Source organism: Sceloporus occidentalis, unplaced genomic scaffold (genome assembly GCF_023333645.1).
Source record: "Sceloporus occidentalis isolate IW3139 unplaced genomic scaffold, rSceOcc1.0.p SCAF_6, whole genome shotgun sequence".
In the NCBI taxonomy this organism is placed as follows: Eukaryota; Metazoa; Chordata; class Lepidosauria; order Squamata; family Phrynosomatidae; genus Sceloporus; species Sceloporus occidentalis.
Window position 1 is genome coordinate 41,186,583 of NW_028316986.1, and position 19,641 is coordinate 41,206,223.

Consider the following 19,641-nt stretch of genomic DNA (forward strand, 5'->3'; position numbering starts at 1 on the left):
CAAGGCGTGACTTCCTTGATTGATTCTATCTATCTGGAATGTGGTCTTCCTCTTTTCCTACTGCCGCCTTCTACCTTACCAAACATTGTCTTTTCCAGTGAGTCATGTCTTCTCTTGATATGGCTAAAGTACAACAGTCTCAGTATAGTCATCTTGGTTTCTAGGGAGAGTTCAGGCATGATTTGCTCTAGGACTCATTTATTTGTCTTTTTAGCCATCTACAGTATCCACAGGAGTCTTCTCCAGTATCACATTTCAAATGAATTGGATTTTTTTCCCCTATCAGCTTTCTTAGCTTCCTTCATTGTCCAGTTTTCACAACCATACATAGAACTTGAAAATACAATGGCACAGTCAATGCTAACAATTACATATCTTTAAATATATCTTGTCTAGCTGCCCTTCCAAGTCCTAGTCTTCTCATCTCTTGACAACAGTTTCAATTCTGATTAATAACTGAGCCAAGGTACAGAATATCTTGAACTATTCCAATGGCTTTATCATATATTTTAAAGTTACATAAATCATATGTGGTCATTACTTTTGTTTTCTGAATGTTCTGTGGCAAATCTGCCTTTGCACTTTCTTCTTTGATTTTCTTCAGTAATTTTCCCAAGCCTTGGCTAATTTCTGCTAGTAGTATGGCACAACCCCACATCTGCACAGGCCTTAGTCTTAGAATCATAGAATCACGGAGCTGTAAAGGTAACTGTCTAGTCTCTTTTTAAAGATGTCCAGAGTAAGAGATGCTCCACATCACTAGGTAATTGGTTCTATTGTTGAATGCATTTTCTGTCAAGAAGTTCCTTCTAATGCTCCATCAAAACCTATATTTCTGCAATTTAAAACCATTTGACGTGGTTCTGCCCTCTGCCAGCAGAAAACAAACCTGCACACACACACACACACACACACAGACACGTGACTTCAGAGATAGGCAGCAATATCTTCTGGATACTGTGAGTGATTTCAAATTAGACTTTTATCATGCAGTTGCACTGCCAATTCACATACATTTTACAGAGAACAAGGGCTATCCAGAAGGCATTGCTTTCCATTGTTACCTCTCTTTTTCTTTATGAGACAAACATCTGCTACAGAAGACAAGACATAATAGGTGTCCAATGACTTTTCACTGGTAGCAGTAAGAACCTTCTGTCTGTAGAAGCACAAAATATCTGTAAAAAGTGACCAAGGGGCAAAACAGACAGTCAAAATAAGCAGGTTTCTGGTCAGCTTCAAGGCAGGACATTTAGATGACGCACACCTTGAAGCTGGCCAGAAAGCACACCCTGGCCGAGCTACAAGAGAAAAGCTGGACTAAAATGGAGCTGGATTTTTCTGCTTCTTCCTAGAAAGTGCACACCTTTGCATGTACGTATAAATGCACCTACACTAGGGCAGCTCTAAAGAACCATTCTTTCCAAACCCTAACTCCAATTGTGCATGTAAACACCCCATTGCCAGAGCACATTTAAAAGGGATGAAGCTGCCATACCCAAGCTGTGAGGGTGGAAATGCCCAAACGTGAAACTGGGCACCTCTCATGGAGATGTGTACAACATACACAAAACAGACAGTCAAAGAAGAGGCATGGGGTGAAGGGGGACATGATAGTATACCTTGCCAGCATCTGCGTGGGTACACTTCTGCTCTGATGCCTTGTCTCAGTGAAGCACTGCACATGTGAATGTGTGCTGGTTCACAGGGATGGCCTTCCAATGGGATGGCAGTCACTAGTGGTTTGCTCCTGCGAAGGTGCGTAGGGATGGTGGGGCGAACAGTAAAAAAATAAGTACCCAAGCCACACTATATGATCATGCCATGCACACTCCAGCTACCTCGGGAGTGGGTGGTGCATTTGGTGGGGTTTCAATGCAGCTTTGAAAAAAGCAGCTTCAAGTCACTTTTTTCTACCCGTCTGTTTCTCCCCTAACTGAAGGATAGCAATTGCCTTTGTTGGCAATTTCCTCAAAACACCAAACCTTTATCAAAACATTTAAACAATTTCTCTAGCTGTGGACCACTATCCTGCTTCATCTGACCTCAAGTTCAATCATATTCTCAGAAGAAAGTCTCCCATTTATTTCACTGGCAGAAACACCCGGTGCTAATCTGAAATTTATCTATAGCACAAGTCAGAGCTCAGAAAGAACACCAGCATCTTACATCAATGGAGCAGCCCAACAAGGAACCGGCTCGCAAGGCCTTCTGTATGATTTGATACAAGTTGGGTGGAGCTTTCCTCAGGTCATAAGATTCAGAGATGCCACCAGTAAAATCTTCAAAACCTTCTACAGTAGATCCTCCTGTAAGAGCCTCATAGGAACCATTCAACCTACAGTGAAGGAATAGTAAGAAAAGCAGAAAAGCAAGAAAAGGGCATGAGGCCACTCTCCACATAATTACACTAATAGTAGTGAAATAAAGGCAAATTGTATTGGGTGTATTTAGTAGAATTACCTACATAATAGTTCCCCACCCCTAGAGGGTTAGCGAGGCATATTTATATGCAGGCTATACAACTGGTTGGTTGAATGCTGGCAGCTTTTAATAGGCCGTATGTCACAATGAACTATAGCTTACTTAGCATAAGCCTTTTCCAACAGGGCACTCCAGAACTCATTCCCTTCTTCAGAGTGGAGAAACAGGAGCTGTCCATTTTTGGTGGGGAGCCGGTCATCAACAACAACATCCACCCATTCACCATACTGCCAGATCTGATAAAAAAGATGGTGGAGGAAAATCAGGGTGAGCAAAAACACTCCAAGAACAAACAGTTCAAGACAGTATCAAATGATAAAACCGCAAAGAATAACCAGCCAATGCAAAAACTATAGGACAATATTATCCAGCTTCCATATTTTTTTAGGAAGTACAAATTAGGTTGATTCATATTAAAATCCAAACCAAGCAATTTTCACTCCATCTCCAGCAAATATGAGAGGAAGAAAGTTCTTGCACCTTTTATGTAATGTGACACTGGATTTACAATTTTTACTAGACTGCTTATAGTAGATGTGATAATTGTTACCATCATGATAACCTACACATTTCACAGAACTTTATCACACAACCTAGAACAGGTAAGAAAATATTACTTTGCACTTTGAAGAGCCAATACTACAGCAGTCATCAGTGGAATATTCATCTTGACACAGCATGATACAAGACAATGAGATCACAGCATTTCCTATAGGGAAACTAGGAGGATTCTTCCTTTGCTTCCTTTTGGCCTAACTGTGAGAGAAGAATGAGCAATCTTGATGTAGCTGCTTCTGCACAGAAGATTTTCCTTTGTCTAAGCTTTATGGGCATCTTATAAAAACTACAACCTTACCTTTGGCATTGTTTTATTAGAGTGGGCAATGCACACATACCTGAGAAGAATTATGGCTTCTAGAAGGTATGGGGCCCACCATGGTAGTCAAGACAATAGGCTTTCATTATTATAAAACATGTGCTGCATCCACTGATGACCAATGAATCCATTTTTGTATCAGTATCTTTATCTTGCATTGATCATCCTCAAATTTGTTTCACACAATGGCTCTGATTAAACCTTCAATATCAATAGACTAGACTTCTACAGTCTGGTGTTCTCCAGACAGTTGGGGAGATTATTCCAATCAGCTTGAGCTAATAGGGCCAATTGTTAGGGATAATGGGAGCTGCAAAACACCTGAAAGGCATCACATTGGGTAAAGGGGGCTACATTTTGTTTTGGAGTATCTTTCTCCTTTTATTTGATACTATTGCTAAATACATACAAAATGGAGAAGAAAGGGTACCTGGAAATGAAATATCCCAGCATAGTCCTTCTGGAAGCTTTGGTCTTTGGGAACAACTCGGTCTAAAATTTCTTGATCCAAAGTGAGAGATGCAATGGCTGCCAAAAGCCAACAGTCTCCTACAAAGATCAGATTTCAAAAAAGAGCTGAACTTGATGGCATATGTGAACTTACTAACCTCTTGATCTTAAGTAAAACGTTATTCTATTCCAGCACTAAGTACTCCAGGAATGGCTGATTGGCAAGCAATGGGCCAGATTCTGAATTATCTGGCTCCCAGCAAACGTTGATCAAGATGTGTGGTTTTTTTCAAAAGATCAGTTTACTTTATAAAGTGAAGAAACAATGGGTCTGTGTGTGTGCGCGCACACATACACACACACATTTTTCTGTTATTGCTAACTAATGACTTTCCTGGAGAGGCAAAAGACCAATGCCAGTCTGCCTCTAGAGAAGATTTTGCACATGTGTCTTTGTATCCCCAACTGAACACTTTGTGTACCATCAGAATACATATGCTTCATACCAGGAGAGCCATTACCACTAGGTGATGCCTGTTGTCTTATAGAGTCTGGCAATCTCTGAGCAGTTTAGATTGTTTCCCCCTCCCTCCAAACAATATTATGGCTTGAGTCTACTGTCACTGCAAGACAGTCATATCTACCCAGGGCATGTGCAGAGTGCAGAAGCACAACATACCACCTTTAAAATACAAAGGTTGCTGATCTGCTTATAAGGCTTGAGGAAAGCCATGGACAGCACTTTCAGTCAGCAAGGCTTTACTGGCAGCAAGGCAAAGCATATTGGTTACACATTCCAATTTAATAAAAGCACACAAGGTGGCCTTGACTCCTACCCTCGAGTGCAGCTGAGTCAGACAGATAACAGCTGTGCCTAACTCTTTCTTCTGTTTTCTTTCTGCACCTGAAGAAACTTATTACAAGGTCTATATACCATGACATCTACAGTGGCACCTGAGAATATTTGGTCTATTCTGTTAGCAACCACACAAACCCTGATTTTGAAAAAGGATCATCTGAAATCCTCCACACCACTATTTTCTCCTTCAATCTGTGTCCTTATCCTATCACTTTATAGCTCTTCAGTGGTGACTGATATTCCCAGATGACACCTGCTCCAACACATATCTAGTGAGTTTCTTAAAAACTTGGCCATGCTCTTCTCACTTTTGTTATGCCTTAGAGTCAAACCAGACCTGATGTGGGAGATCTACTATCTGACCTAGTACTGGCCATGCTGCCTGTGGATTATGGACACTGCAGTCCAGCATGTGTAGAAAGGACCAGCTTGAAGATTGATCCACTTTATATTTCCAAAGAAACTGAGCCTGGAAAAGTTGCTTTTTAAAGTAACTTCATAGTAATCCTGTTGTCTGGGGATACTAGGAGTTTTAGCCCCCAAAACTAACCTTTTCAAGCTCTGAAAATGAAGCTGCCACTGCAGATGTGTTCACTGCTTTGTTACACTTCAAGGTATTCAATAAGTGTTAATGGCAGAAAAGCACAAAAATGATTTCAAATTTAATTTAAATGGCAAGAGCTGTAAAATAAAATTTAAAAATAAGACCCTATCATTGGCCATTTGAAGACTAATGTGCATGCTCAAATGCAAAGAGTCCCCAAAGATCCTCCTTAAATACATGTTCCTCTGCATGTTTTGCACATGGTAATGTATTTTAGTTGGAAGTGAACTCTGGCTTTTTGGTGTGTGCTTCTTTCTTTTTAAGGTCATTCACACGGTGTATGTAAAGTATTTTAGGTCTCTTAAATTCTCTTAAGACTGGTTGAGCTGATATTTCATCTGACTTTTGCTATTGACAAAGAAATAAAATTTAATGAAGAGAGACCTTAGAAATGGACTGTCTCATATTCCTCTAAATTAGATGTAGTATATAAGTTCTGAAAAGAAAACATTTAACAGATGATAAGTATGAGGGCTAGGAATGCTTTTGTTGCAAAGTCTAGTCAGTAGGGCACGTGCAAAACAAGCAATAAAGTTGGAGTTTCACATACTAGATTTATATTGGCCCTTCAATATTTATTTGTTCAAAACCTCTGGTATGACTTGTTTTCATGCTCCTTTGTACACTTGTTCTCTAAACATGGGGAAATTACTGCTTGTACAAACTTGTGAATCCTCCAGCCAACACGGTCGTTGGAGTGGAGTTGGGGGGTTGTACTCCAAACAGTAATTTTTCTATGTTCTGGTTTGGAGGATGTTGAAGTTCCTCCCCTCCCTGCTCTATAACCTGTTAGCACACCTCCATCCCCATGTTGTATATGGAGCCCTTCATATTTTCATATCAGGCATATTTTAAGAGGTCACCATGATTTTGAAACACAGAGAAATTTTCTATAGGAAAAGAATGTGGACCCAAAGACATGTGGAGGACCTAGGAAAAAGGTTAAAGAAAAAGATTAAATGCGTGTACTGATCACTCCGTCTTCCCCCAGGCTTTCTGCACATCCTCTTGCATCAAGAGACAAAAGAAGTCTCAAACCCCCCCCCCCCACCCATGTTTCCAGTTAATTTCCCTGTCCTTGGTGTTGTTCTAAATGCAATCAGTTAAAGCCATCAGTCATTCTGGAATCCCATAGGTGGTTCCAGGTGAAGACCATCAGGTGTTTGTCACACTGCAAGATCGCCAAGAATCCCTAGAGTCTAGAAATCAGGTATAAATATCGGTCCCAGCTCTAGCCCCACATATGTATAGAGGGTATCCTTCACTCACTATGGCATCCTCAGACTTCATCTAAACCACACCCTGCGTTCTATGGTCTCCTCTTCAGGACAGATAAATATCACTCTGTCTACATTCCTCAACTTCCACTATCCAATTTCTATACCTCTATTTCAGTCAGCTCTAGATTGTCTGTTTGAACTGTTGTCATGTGTTTCATTGCATTCTTGGTTATTTCAAAACAAAAACCTTCTTTATATGTTAAATCTGGAGTATTCTCACAATTAGGATCAGTATAAACAGGTTACCCAGCCTCTCGCAAGTGTCCTGTGAGCTAAACAAATTCCCCAGACATTTAAAAGATGCTGACACAGTTGGTGAGGATCCCAACTCCCCTCACCTTCTCTGAATAACAATACACATATCCCAAAATGTGGTGTTCCCCTACTCACCCAGTGCCCCTTGACGAATATCTGTACGAGTGGCTCCTCCCACAATGAACTGAGGATTCGGGACTAGCTCCTGTAAATTACAGTTGCATGAAACATTATTATATCGTGTATTTCCTTAATCGTACATCTAACATGTACTAACACAGTCATTATCACTGCTGTGAAATCAGGACCAAATATGAACACTTTCGGCAGATTCATAAATTTACTGTTACATTTCAGTTACCTACAGTGTGGAAAGAGAGACTTATGACTAGAAGTAAGACTAGCTCAATTTATTTATTTAATAATAATAATAATAATAATAATAATAATAATGGTAGTATTTATTTATATTCTGCTTTTTCGCAAAGGAATCAAAGTGGGTTACAACAATATAAAATTACATCATCATACAATTTAAAAAATACAGTTAAAAAGCCCAACCCTCCCCCACTCTTCAGCCCTAAAGGCTCTCAGAGCGGCTTATAGATAGTTATTGTGATGGTTCCCTGCCCTCAGGCTTACAATCGAAAAAGACATGACACAAAAGAGAAGGGAATGGTGATTGGGAAGGGGGATCGAGTCTAGTGGTTCTTCTCTCCCTCTGAGGCCTGGACCAGGGCAGATGGACTGGAGGGAGGGCCCTTCTTCTTGCTCTGACTAGCTCTGATAAAGAACACCTCAGGTGACAGATTTTGTGTGTATGTGACTTCTAAGCCATCATAGGGTTATGGTGACCCCATGAATTTCACGTAAGGTTTTCTAAGGAAAGGAATAGTCAATGCACCTGAATCTGGAGACACATTAGAAAACAAATCTCACACTTCACTGCAAGAGGTTCCCTAGTAAAGACAAACAGTACAAACAACAGGGGGAGGTTTCTGGGCAAACTTGTTCTAAGGAAGTCACGATGCATTCATCTTGTGATAGTAGTTTGTTTTGTCCTGGTTTGAGTCACTGTGATTTGAAAATGTTTAAGTTGTGCTCCAAAGTAAGATGAAACAATTTGTCCCACCCTTTCTGAAAACAATAAAAATGACACACACCCCTGTAGACTTAGCTGTAGTCTACTCTCATACCGATAACAGTCTATACTTGTGTATGTGCCTTCAAGTCACTTGTTGACTTATGGGGACTCAATGAATTTCACAGGATTTTCTTAGGCAAAGAATTCTCAGAGGCAGTTTTGCCAGTTTCTTCCTCTGAAATATAGCATATAGCACTGTTATTCATTGGTGGTTTCCCATCCAAGTACTAACTAGGGCTGACCCTGCTTAGCTTCCCAGATCAAACAGGTTCTGATACCTTTAGGGTATTTACAGATTTTACATCTCACAAAAGCAGAACTCAGAAATAACTTATTCTAATGGGTCACATTGGCAATCACAAACTAAAATGGTGGGGGTTTTTTGTTAATGACCATGGTTGTAATTCACTACTTTTCAAATGAACCTAATGGAGTAGGAGAGGGTGTCTTAATTATTTATATTAAAATAATTTTATCCCACCCTATATCCAAAGATCTCAGAGCAGTGTGACGAACTGACTTACAAACCAGCCAATCAGAAGCCAGAGATCCACTAGCCAATCAGGTGCTGGCTGAGGAGTTTGAACATTCCGCTTGGCAATTGGGTTGAGTCATTTAGGGTTTGGAATCCTGAGGGATGAAGCTGGAGTTCAGTAAGGAAGATAGTTAGGATCAGAGACGGAGGGAACAGTATTTTGATAGTAGACCAAGGAGGGGTCTGTTAGGTCCAGAGAGGGACAGTATTAGTTCTGGAGAGTCTAGAGAGGGGAGACTCAGTGTAACCAGACTCAGAAAGAGGGGTTTGGGTTACATAATTTCTTGGGTGATAGTTTAGCCTTTGTGGCTGAGTTATTATTAGAAAGTTAAAACCAAACTTGTATATATGCAACAAAAGAAGACATAGTAACAATTTCATGTGAAAGTTACCTTTGCCTATTCTTTGTTAAAATATACTTTTATTCTTGTTTAACTATCCTCTTGGCCTGTGTTTTAACATCCATCCACGCTACTGACTTTTAAAAACCCACAAGGATGTTGGGTCACAAAGAAGGAAGGAATTGTGAGGTGGTGGGAAAACGTTACACGTATATCCAAAGATCTCAGAGCAGTGTACAAAAGAAATCAATATAAAACAATAAATATTAATTTTTTAAAGATTAAAAACATGTTAAATGGATTATCAATTAAAAAACAGGAAATACAAAACCTGTTTAAAACCATTTTCAATAATGTAATCAGCCTGGATAAAATCTCTGATGCATGAAGGTTTTAATGAAGAGCCAGATTTTGACTTGACACTGAAATTATCCCAGCGTTGACATCAGTTGGGCCTCCAAGGGAAGGGAATTCCACAACAGCTGTGCCACTGCAGAGAAGACCTTCTCCCATGTTCTCTCACAATGCATTTCCCCTACAGAGGAGGGCCACTCCAATATCTCAGTTCTCAGACTAATAAAGTTGACCCTCCACATTTGTGGATTTGACTTTTGTAGATTTGGTTATTCACAGATTTCATTAATATGTTCTCTTTAAGAATCTCTAGGTCCTCCAGCATGACTCTGCTGATGTTGACCATACAGTCACACTGGAGGACCTAGAGATTCCTCAGGTTTCAATATCTAAAGCCATTTAGTGCTTTAATGTTATCACCAGGACCTTGAATTCAGACTGGAAGTATATTGGTAGCCACTGCAATTCCTTCAGAAATGGTGTTATATGGTGTCTTCATGGAGGTCCAGTGAGTAGTCTAGTTTGTTGTACTGTGCACTAGCTGCAGTTTCTGAGTTACTCTAGGGCAGCCCTATATATTTTAGAGTAATCAGGAAGTTACCATACACAGAATACTGTGGCTAAGTTATCCCTGTCCAGGAAAAGGCATAGCTGGCAGACTAGCCAAAGCTGGCCCTAAGCACTTTGAGTCACTGAATCTATCTGGACCTCCATTGATAAGGCTGGATCTAGGAGTAAGTACTTCCAAATTATGCATCGGCTTCTTTGGGGAAGGTGCACTCCCATCAAACCCTACCCAATTCTCAAACTCAAAAACCACCAATCCACAGAGCCTCTATCTTATCAAGATTTAGCTTCAGTTTACTGGTTACCATCCAGACCATTACAGCAACCAGGCACTGCTCCAACACCTTCACAGTACCAATCAACTCAGATGACAAGGAGGAATAGAGGTAAGTGTCCTCCTCATACCAATGGCACCCTGTCTCAAACCCTTAATAACTTCTCCTAGCAGCTTCATGTAGATGTTTAACAGCATGGGAGACAAGAGGGAACCTGGGAACACCCTACAACACAATGACCGGTGGGCTGAACAGGAGACCTCCAATGCCAGTCTCTGAAACTGACCTTATAGATAGGAGCGGAACCACTGTAGCACAGTTCCAGAGCCAGTCCATTAATCCAATATGATTAATAGTATTGAAATGTGCTGACAGACCAGGAAGATCAACTTGGTAGCACTTCCCCTGTCTTTACCCCAGAGTAGGTCAACAGTCAAAACAACTAAGGCTGTCTCAGTACCATATGCTAATCAGAAGCTAGACTGAAATGGGTCCAGTTAATCTGTTTCCTCCAAGAATGTCTTAAGATACCCAGCCACCACACATTCAAACATCTTGCCCAAATAAGAGATATTAGTGATGAGGCAGTAGTTCTCACATACCTCTGGGTCCATGGAGATTCTCTTCCGGAGACATAGAGACATAGTGAGGGGTTTGCCACCCTTCCTGCCCACCCAATCTTAAGATGGGCAAGTGTCAAGACTACAAGTGGTAGAACATGATGATTCAAACATGTTGTCTGCATCATTAGACTGTAACTGAAACTGATCTGAAGAAAATTGACCAGATGGTACACTAGACACTGGTTGAATACAAACTACTTTCTGTTCAAAGTGCCTGGCAAATTAATCACAGTGGCAACCAAGGGTGGTTTTGATCCTGACCTCTCTGAGTCTGAGTCCCATTGGCTCTACACAACTTTAAAAAAGCTCTTCTGGACAATGTTCTGAAGAAAAAATAGAGGAGGCTTAATAAATTCTTTTCCTGCTCATCATTGCGGCATAGTAAGCAAGCTGAAGAATCCTTCCCAATTTTCGGTCATATTCAACCCATGACCTGCACCACCTGCACTCTAGCCTTGGTGCAGTCTGTTTAATTGCCGATAGATCTTCGGTAAATCAAGATGAATTACAAGCTCTGCAACACTAGACTAGTGCTTAGGAGTGATTGCATGAATGGCCCTCTCCATCTCGCCAAAGATTTGGCAGAATTGCGACCTCATCAAACTACAAATCCCAGGATCCCACAGGATAGAGATATGGCAGTTAAAATGGCATCAAACTGCTTTATTTCTGCAGTGTGGATACACCCCAACATAAACTACATGCATATGTTATTCATTACTGCATGTTTTCTCTCTTAGTCCCACAGTTGTCAGAAGCAACATTCTGTGGGAATATGAGAAACGATTTTCTCATGGGCAGCTCCACCTTGACTGTGGAAATCCTTTCTGGGAGACTTTAAGCTGGTGCCTTCCCTGTTGTCTTTCCTCCAGTAAGCAAAGGCTTTTAATTTTTAATTTTTATATATAATATTTAGTACTGCTTTTTTAATTTGTGATTTGATAGTATTATTTAATTTCTATTTTAATACATCTAATTAATTGTGTTTTCACTGGTACTTGGTTTTTTAGTTACCTTGCATCACAGCTTTAAGAGAAAGGATCAGTTCAATCAATCCATGCATTAATAGTTTTGAAAAAACAGTTTTCATACTCCATTTGTTGGGAGCATATTCCATTCTTCCTTCCAGCTGCTGAGAGTGGTATACCTGAAACATTTCCAACTTTATCCCTATGGCTGTTTCTATTGATAATTTAGTTAAAAGATTATTTGCCCTGTCATTCCTCCAGAGAGAATTATGGCTAATAAATTTAATTTCAGTAAAAACATCATGGACAAAAATGCCAAAGCTGCAAAATAAAATCAGCAACAAACAACCTATCTTTCGAAACAGGAAATTATTAAAACCAGTAAAAACATTAAGATCATTGAAAATATCCATTCCAGCTAATTTTTTCTGTGTTTAAAAAAGTGATCAGCACACATATTTAGTTAATAACTTACATTGTAGCTAATGAAATTGTAGAAGAGTGTGGAAGTCCTCAGAATCATCTTTCTAAAGAGCGAGAGTGGTTTAATAACAATATTCATCAGAATATTGTTTTCTACTTGCTGTTCATTACAATATTCCTTTCTTTACACTGTTGTGCCACATTATCATTTTTTTTCCAAACACCACAAAATAGTAGTGCTGTTATTTTATATTTTGGATTTAACAGTGTTATGGGGTGGAAACTTTAAAAATGGTAAAGTACATCACTTTCTCAAGGTTAAAGAGATACTTATGAGTGTCAAAGTCAGAATCAGCCATATCATGATATTTCAAATTTGTATGTACAGCTGAAATGTGAAAACTGAAATATGAAGAAAGCTGACAGGAAGAAAAAATACAACCCATTCAAAATATGGTGCTGGGGGAAAGTTTCATAGATATTGTACATCATCAAAAAGACAAAATAAATGGGCCCTACAGTAAATCTACTCTAAACTCCTAATAGAAAGTAAAATGACGAAAATGAAGCTATCATAGTTTTGGCATACTATTGGGGGGGGGGGGGGGATGACACCAGAAAAGTCAACAATGATCAGGGGCCCTGGTGGCGCAGTGGGTAAATGCCAGTACTACAGCCACAACATGAGTTCAATCCTGAGGAGCTCCAAGGTTAACTCAGCCTTCCATCCTTTCGTAGGTCACTAAAATGAATACTGGGGGGTGGTAGGTCTAGGGTTTGTTTTTATTTATTTTTTAACTCCATTGTAATCTGATGTATTTTATTGTTGTAACCCGCCTGGATTCTTTGTGACTGGCTGGGCTAGAAATAAATCATTATTATTATTATTATTACCCAGCTTGCTGGGGAAATTGATTTACATGTTGTAAACCACTTAGAGACTGCTTAGTACAATATGAAGCAGTATAGCAATGTAAATGCTATTGCTATAATAATGACAGACAAAGTTAATGGCAATAGGAAAATATTAAAATTGCCTTACAGATAGATTAATTAAATAAAGGAACCAATGGTCCAAAGTTTGATACATCTGAGCAGTGCAGCTAATAACAGGGTCTCTCATTCATAGGGTTACCATCAGTCAAAGCTGATATCATGGCACCTAATGACAACATCTGCTTAAAAATGTAATAGGCCTGATGCATCTGAGGGCATTCCTGTTCATTCTGCTAAGAAAGAGCCCTGGATTCCTGCTAAGAAGAAAGCCTGGATGTCTGCCCCATCTCTGCTGGCAGAATTGCATAATACTATTTCTCTCCATTACAGAAATGAGAACTTTCCTTCAATCACTACTACAGTATTCATTATCCTGTTTTCTGAAAGAAATTAATTCAAAGCAGTATACAGTACAACATTAAAAACAAAATTGCAATTCTGTTCTTTGTGAAAACATCTCATTAAATTTTTAAGTACTCACCATTTCAGAGTGTTAGATCTCAAACACTGAAAACCAGCAAACCAAAAACCAAGTACTAAAGGCCTGCTGAAATACGCATCCAATCTACACACATTCTCCATGGACCAAAATATAAAATCTTTATATATATATATATATATATATATAGAGAGAGAGAGAGAGAGAGAGAGAGAGAGAGAGAGAGAGAGAGTAGCTCCTGCTACTGGTCTGAGCATATTGCTTACTGCTCTAAATGGCGAAAGTGAAGGCTCTGCGTACTGTGGGAAACATAATGAAACCTTGGTGGCATTATTTGCAGGCATGAAGTCAAAATTACTTGCCTAGGAGTTACCCAAAAATCAGATCTCCTCTCCCCAAATAAATCACACTGTCAGATCCTGAGATGAGTCAGCAACGCAGGGGATTAGCAGTTGGTTGCCTCTAACATGTAGGCAATGGATAGAACAAATCATCAGCCAGCCAGGAGCCTGGGGCCTTGCAAATGTGCACTGAACAATGAATAGACCAAGATGCTAGCATCCGGCAAACCCTTGTCAAAATATCACCATCACTTCATATTATTCATGTGTTTGAGCCTAACACACCCTGTCCCAGGAGGATCGTGTTGTTGTAGAAAGGAGTAATACATTTTTAAAAATATATTTGTATTGAATTTATCTTTAAAAAAAACTAATGAAACAACAAAGTTCCAACAGATACATCAATTAACATCTGTCTACAGATCGCCTAATTCCATTATTAGTGACATGATGTGTAATATCATATCATAATGTCTATTATTGGTGTATAAAATCATATCATGTTCCCAAATAAGCATTCCTTCCTTCATACCACAACATTTAATTGGCATCTAATTCCATCTGTCTGAGTTGTTCATAATACTTTTTGTACTGTCTGTATTCCCAGACTCTGTATAATACATGTTTAATGTAAAATAAAGTGAATCTACGTAATCATGTATATGCCCACTTACTATAAAGAGGTTTTCTTAAAGTAAAAAAGATGGTACAGCAAGCAGCATCTACTTTGAGACATCCAAACCAGCTGAGGTATTAATGCCAGCTCACTATGTTTGCGACAGTATTCATCTCTAAGTCATCTGTTACTCTCTGGGCGGTCATCTGGAGGCCCGTGGGCTAGCCCTAGCTGTTTAAATGTATCAAAATATATATGCAGATATACATACAGATAGGAAATATGCATCTGATTCATATTTTGAGAGAAAAGCACCCATTAATATACATATATCAAGAGCAAATATTCATTGTTTTAATGGACAACATACAGTGATTTATGTATTTAAATGCATTTTCCCAGAATTTTTTAAAATTGCAAATGAATGCCAAAAGAGAACAGAATGGAATTATGCATAAAAACAAACAAAAATTATATGGACCCAGAATAGACAGATTCGCCTATCACTACTTTGAAAGTGTCAATATGCCTTTGAAAAGATTACAGCTTCTAAAGTAAGCTCTTCAAAGTGCAAGCCCATTAAAACCTCAGAAATTGGAAAGGCACAGAAGGAAATCCTACAAGAATATATTTCCAGACATTCTTAACCCAAAATGTCACCAGATGTCCCTTATTCTACTGTCACAATCCATGGAACATAAATACATGCACTTTATTTTCACATTTCCATGTAATATAATATATGTCCCTTAATTCAGAGACTGACCCTCCAAAAAATGTCCCTAATTTTAGATACATTGATTGGTAACCTGAACAATTCCTGAGGAACAAAATCTCTAGAAAGAAGCATCTGCATTTTTGTTTTTCATTAACCCTTCAAGATCAAGGCGAAGGCCATTGTAGGGACATTATACCTTTTCCTAAGTTTAAAAAAAAGCTCTATTGCAATCATTGTGAGTTTGGAGACAACCCTTTGGATGAACAGAATGCTCTCCAAACCCAGAAGATTATTAAAAGAATACAACGTTCTTACCGGAGGTCGTTTCCAGATAATGCCATGCGTTTTGGGAGAATAAGGACCCAAATCTCTATAGCCAAGAGCAGATGGGCAAGCAGGGAATTCTTCATCTTTGAATAGGGTACCAGACTGTAGGCACTGCCTTCTTAGCTCCTCAAAATCCTGTTTTAAGTATTTTATTGCCTTTTCATTGGAGCCCAAGCCTTCTAATACTTCCTTCTCCTTGGCCAATTTAATTGCTGCGCTGGTCATTATGCTGAGCTACCTATAACACACTCAAACAGAACAAATCTTAAAATTTAATTGCAAGTGGAATCAGTGTCGTGACCAGAGGAGGGTGGAGCAAGCAAACATTTTATGCAGCTTGGCACAGTGGCACCTGTACAGTGGGAGGAAACACTCAAAGGTAAATATGTACACAACTCAGATGGAAAAGGTAAGGGTGAGAGAAGGAAATAGGAGTGAAAGAACTGTCCAGTGACCGTATCATTCTTTCTGTTCTCTGTTATTTGTCTGAAAAGGAAATGCTAATTTTCCAAGGAGCCACTAAATGTCTGCCTGCCTGCCTATGACAAATGAAGTGCTGAAAAAGGGCTAACAAGGCAAGAACTTAAGAAGAACTTAGGAAGAGCCTTGTTAAAACAGATGAAAGGCCTATCTAATCAAGTTTCTATTCCAAGAGTAGCCAATCAGTTGCTTATGGAAGGCTTACCAGCTGACATGAATGAAACTACACCCTTCCTTTCCAGGTTTCAAATAACTGATAACACAGAAATGGTTCCTCTAATACTTAAAGTGATATATAGCCATCTTGACTAGTAGTCACTGAGGGCTCTGACCCCCATTGATTTATCTAGTCTCATTAAATCTGACCAAGTTGGCAGCCATGGCTACATCTTATGCCAGTGAATGCCACTATTTAACTATGTGCACTGTGTAGGGTTGCCAAATGTCCATCATTGTATGGGATGTCCCTTATTTAAGGGCCTGAAAGTTTGTCCTGTAATAGGAAGCCACATTAGCATAGCTAACATACCCCACATTATATTTGGGGTCTCTGTATTTTCATATCTGGGGCCAGACATGTTCTTAAGCGATCACAATGACCTTTGGAACACCAGGTGAATTTCCCACGGGAAGAACACAAGACCCAAAGGCATGTGAAGGACTCAGGTAATATCAAGATAAAGGCTAAATGGGTTTACTGATCACTTTGTCCTCTCCCTTCAGCTTTTCTCATATTTTCTTACGCTACAAACAAAAGGTGAAGACAGAAAGCCAACACTTCCTACCTATCCCTGCCATGTTCCCAGCCAACTTCCCTATCCATCTACTCTGCAATTGTCCTAAATCCAACTGTTGTTTTTGTTGCCCCGAAGTTAAAACCATCAGCCGTTCTAGAATCTCATTGTCAGTTCCTGGGAAGTGCATCAGATCTTGCTACATTGCAAGATAGCATCTAACACCCCTTGGGACTAGGATCTCAGATATAAATATTAGTCCCAAACCTAGATTCCTGGCACACAGCCAGCATCCATCTCTTGCATACCACTGGCCCCAATCTATGCTCCATGCACACAAAATATTTGCTGTGTTACCCTCAGACCCCATCTGAGAAATATCCTGCTTTCCATAATCTCCCTTCCAGGGCAGGTAAATATTACCCGTTCTACACCCCTAAAAATCTGCTGTCCAATTTGCATACCTCTAATTTGGTCAGCTCTGAATGGTGTATCTGTTTGAATTACTATCATCTATTTGAATGCACTCTTGCATATTTCTAAATAAAAATCTTATTATTCACCCAAACTTGCTGTCCTCTTCAGTTAGTACTGATATACATATGTGGAAATGATCCACAAGTTACCCATCCTCTCTCAAGCTTCTTTGAGCTAAGCAAATCCCTGCAACCTTTAAAACAGAAGCTGATACAGTTGGTGTGGATTCCCCAGTGCCCTCCCTTTTTTAATAACAGACAAAAATTCTATATTTTCAGGTATTGATTGAAAATGTGGGCCCTCAAGTTACAAACCAAATCAAGGGGTTGGGTGTTCCTGTGAGATCTGACATCTTGCAAGAATCTCATTGTCAGTTCCTGGGAAGTGCATCAGATCTTGCTACATTGCAAGATAGCATCTAACACCCCTTGGGACTAGGATCTCAGATATAAATATTAGTCCCAAACCTAGATTCCTACCACACAGCCAGCATCCATCTCTTGCATACCACTGGCCCCAATCTATGCTCCATGCACACAAAAGTGTTCTCTGGCAACACTTAAAATACAAAGCAGGAATTAGAGAGACATGGCCTCTTGTGACAAGTATGACCAAAGATGCTGTTATCCAGCTTTAATTCCGATTTAAAAGTCCCGTGTGATCATCTCCTCAATGCATGACTCTGGGATGGCAGGGGGAGAGTTTCTCTCTGTCTAGTTTCTCCACATCACACGATGCATAATCTTATCGACCTTTATCGCGTCACACCTTATTTGCCTTGTTTCTGAGCTAAACAGCCCCAGGTGTTGTAATACTGTATTTCCAGACAGGGAGCTGCTTTAGTCTCTTGATCATCTTAATTAGTCTTTTCTAAACAGTTAATTAGGGCCTGCATATCATTATGCTCCTATTCCTGACCAGTGGTTGATTAGGAAGTGCAGAAGCTCATAATTATCTCAGTTTGAAAAGGTTACTTAGTTTTAAGGCATATTTGGGGAGTTGTGCTCTTAAAAAGTAGTAACATTGCTAGTTAATTATTCTGCCCAGCTTTACTGCCCCTAACTGACCTCATTGCCTCTGCACTGAAGAAAATCAGGGTGCTAGGCTTTTCTTCCTTCTGTCTCCTCCACATTGTTGGAAAAGACAATGTCTCAACTTCAGAGTTGTCTGAAGGTTCAGATTCATGATTTTAATTCAGTCCATATGGAAGCAAAAGCCAACCAGCTGCTATCAGAGACATGGGATATTTTGATTCTGAGAATGCAGCCTAGAACTAGGTGAATAACCTGAAAAATCTGAATCTTCAGCTGAAATGACCAAATGTACCTTATTTAGATACTTGGACCCAAATTCTGTTTCAACTATTAGTTATGAAAAATGCAACACTTGCAGTCCATAGTAAAAACAAAACAAAACAAGTGTATGAATTCTCTATCAAACAGCCTTGCCTCGATGATCCTGCAATGCTCTTAAGAACTGACTCACACAATTAACTTTTCCCTCAAATACTTGGAAGTGCTGTAACCATAGTACCCATCTCTTATACAACAGGAAAATATAACAGAACTGTCCAGGCCCCCAAACAAAGTGTTCTTTTTTTTTAAGAGAATGTTCTGGAACTAAGGCTTTGTGAACAATAGATCAGTTACAAAGGAGTCTAAAACATCTTAAACAATAAATAAATACCGGTTCTGAGTATTTTCAATGGATACAGAGGGAACATGGCTGACACCTCCAGGAGAAGAGAATGGCAATTGCAACAAAGCAAAGCTTGGAAAAGTTGTTTTTTGGATTACAGCTCTGCAAATTTCACAGCCAATATGGAATACAAAAAGTATCTTTTTCAAGCTAGCCACCAGTAAAGCTGTCTTAGGAGAGAGCTTTCGTAAAAGTTCTGAAAGGGGAGCAACCTGATAGAAAGGAGGGAGGGAGGAAGAGGAAAAGCTGATCCTTGAGGCTGTTTCCACACTACAGAATTAATTCAGTTTGACACTATTTTAACCAGAGCTCTCTGAGAGAGAAGGCTAAGTATCTCAGAAAACTACAAATCTTAGAATTCCATAGCATTGAGCCATGGCAATTAAAGCAGTGTCAAACTGCATTAATTCTGCTATGTAGATGCAGGCTATGCCTTTTCACATCCTATATGAGAACAACCAGGAGTACTGGTGAAGAACTTCTACCTATGTCTAAGCATTTATTTTCCAAAATATCTAAAGCAGTCCTAATCATCCAGATTTGTTCATTTTTGTCACTAAGCTTACAGACTTCATTACTCTGAATAGGGCCCAGGTGGACCACTCTGTCCAAATCATTTGTGCTCTCCCTGCTGTTTATATCCTTTGTACAGCTGGCTAGCTTTATTGAATTTTGTCATGTGTCATTATCTCATGGGCGGTTTCTTCATATTAAAAGCTCTTTTCTCTTCCTGCCCTGATAGGTTCAACACCTGAATTTAGAGATCAAATATTCTG

At 39.5% G+C, this 19,641-nt stretch overlaps 1 protein-coding gene across 1 annotated transcript in view; it reads right to left on the reverse strand.

The window, feature by feature from the left end:
* Positions 1–15,701, reverse strand: part of CAPN8 (calpain 8) — a 60,045-nt gene extending 44,344 nt beyond the window's left edge. The window contains exons 1-5 of the mRNA XM_089528339.1: positions 15,465–15,701; positions 6,945–7,014; positions 3,792–3,910; positions 2,587–2,720; positions 2,170–2,338 (exon numbers count right to left, since the gene is read on the reverse strand). Coding sequence (XP_089384465.1) covers positions 2,170–2,338; positions 2,587–2,720; positions 3,792–3,910; positions 6,945–7,014; positions 15,465–15,701 — 729 coding nt within the window. The remainder of the gene's footprint in view (positions 1–2,169; positions 2,339–2,586; positions 2,721–3,791; positions 3,911–6,944; positions 7,015–15,464) is intronic.
* Positions 15,702–19,641: the final 3,940 nt, after the last annotated feature.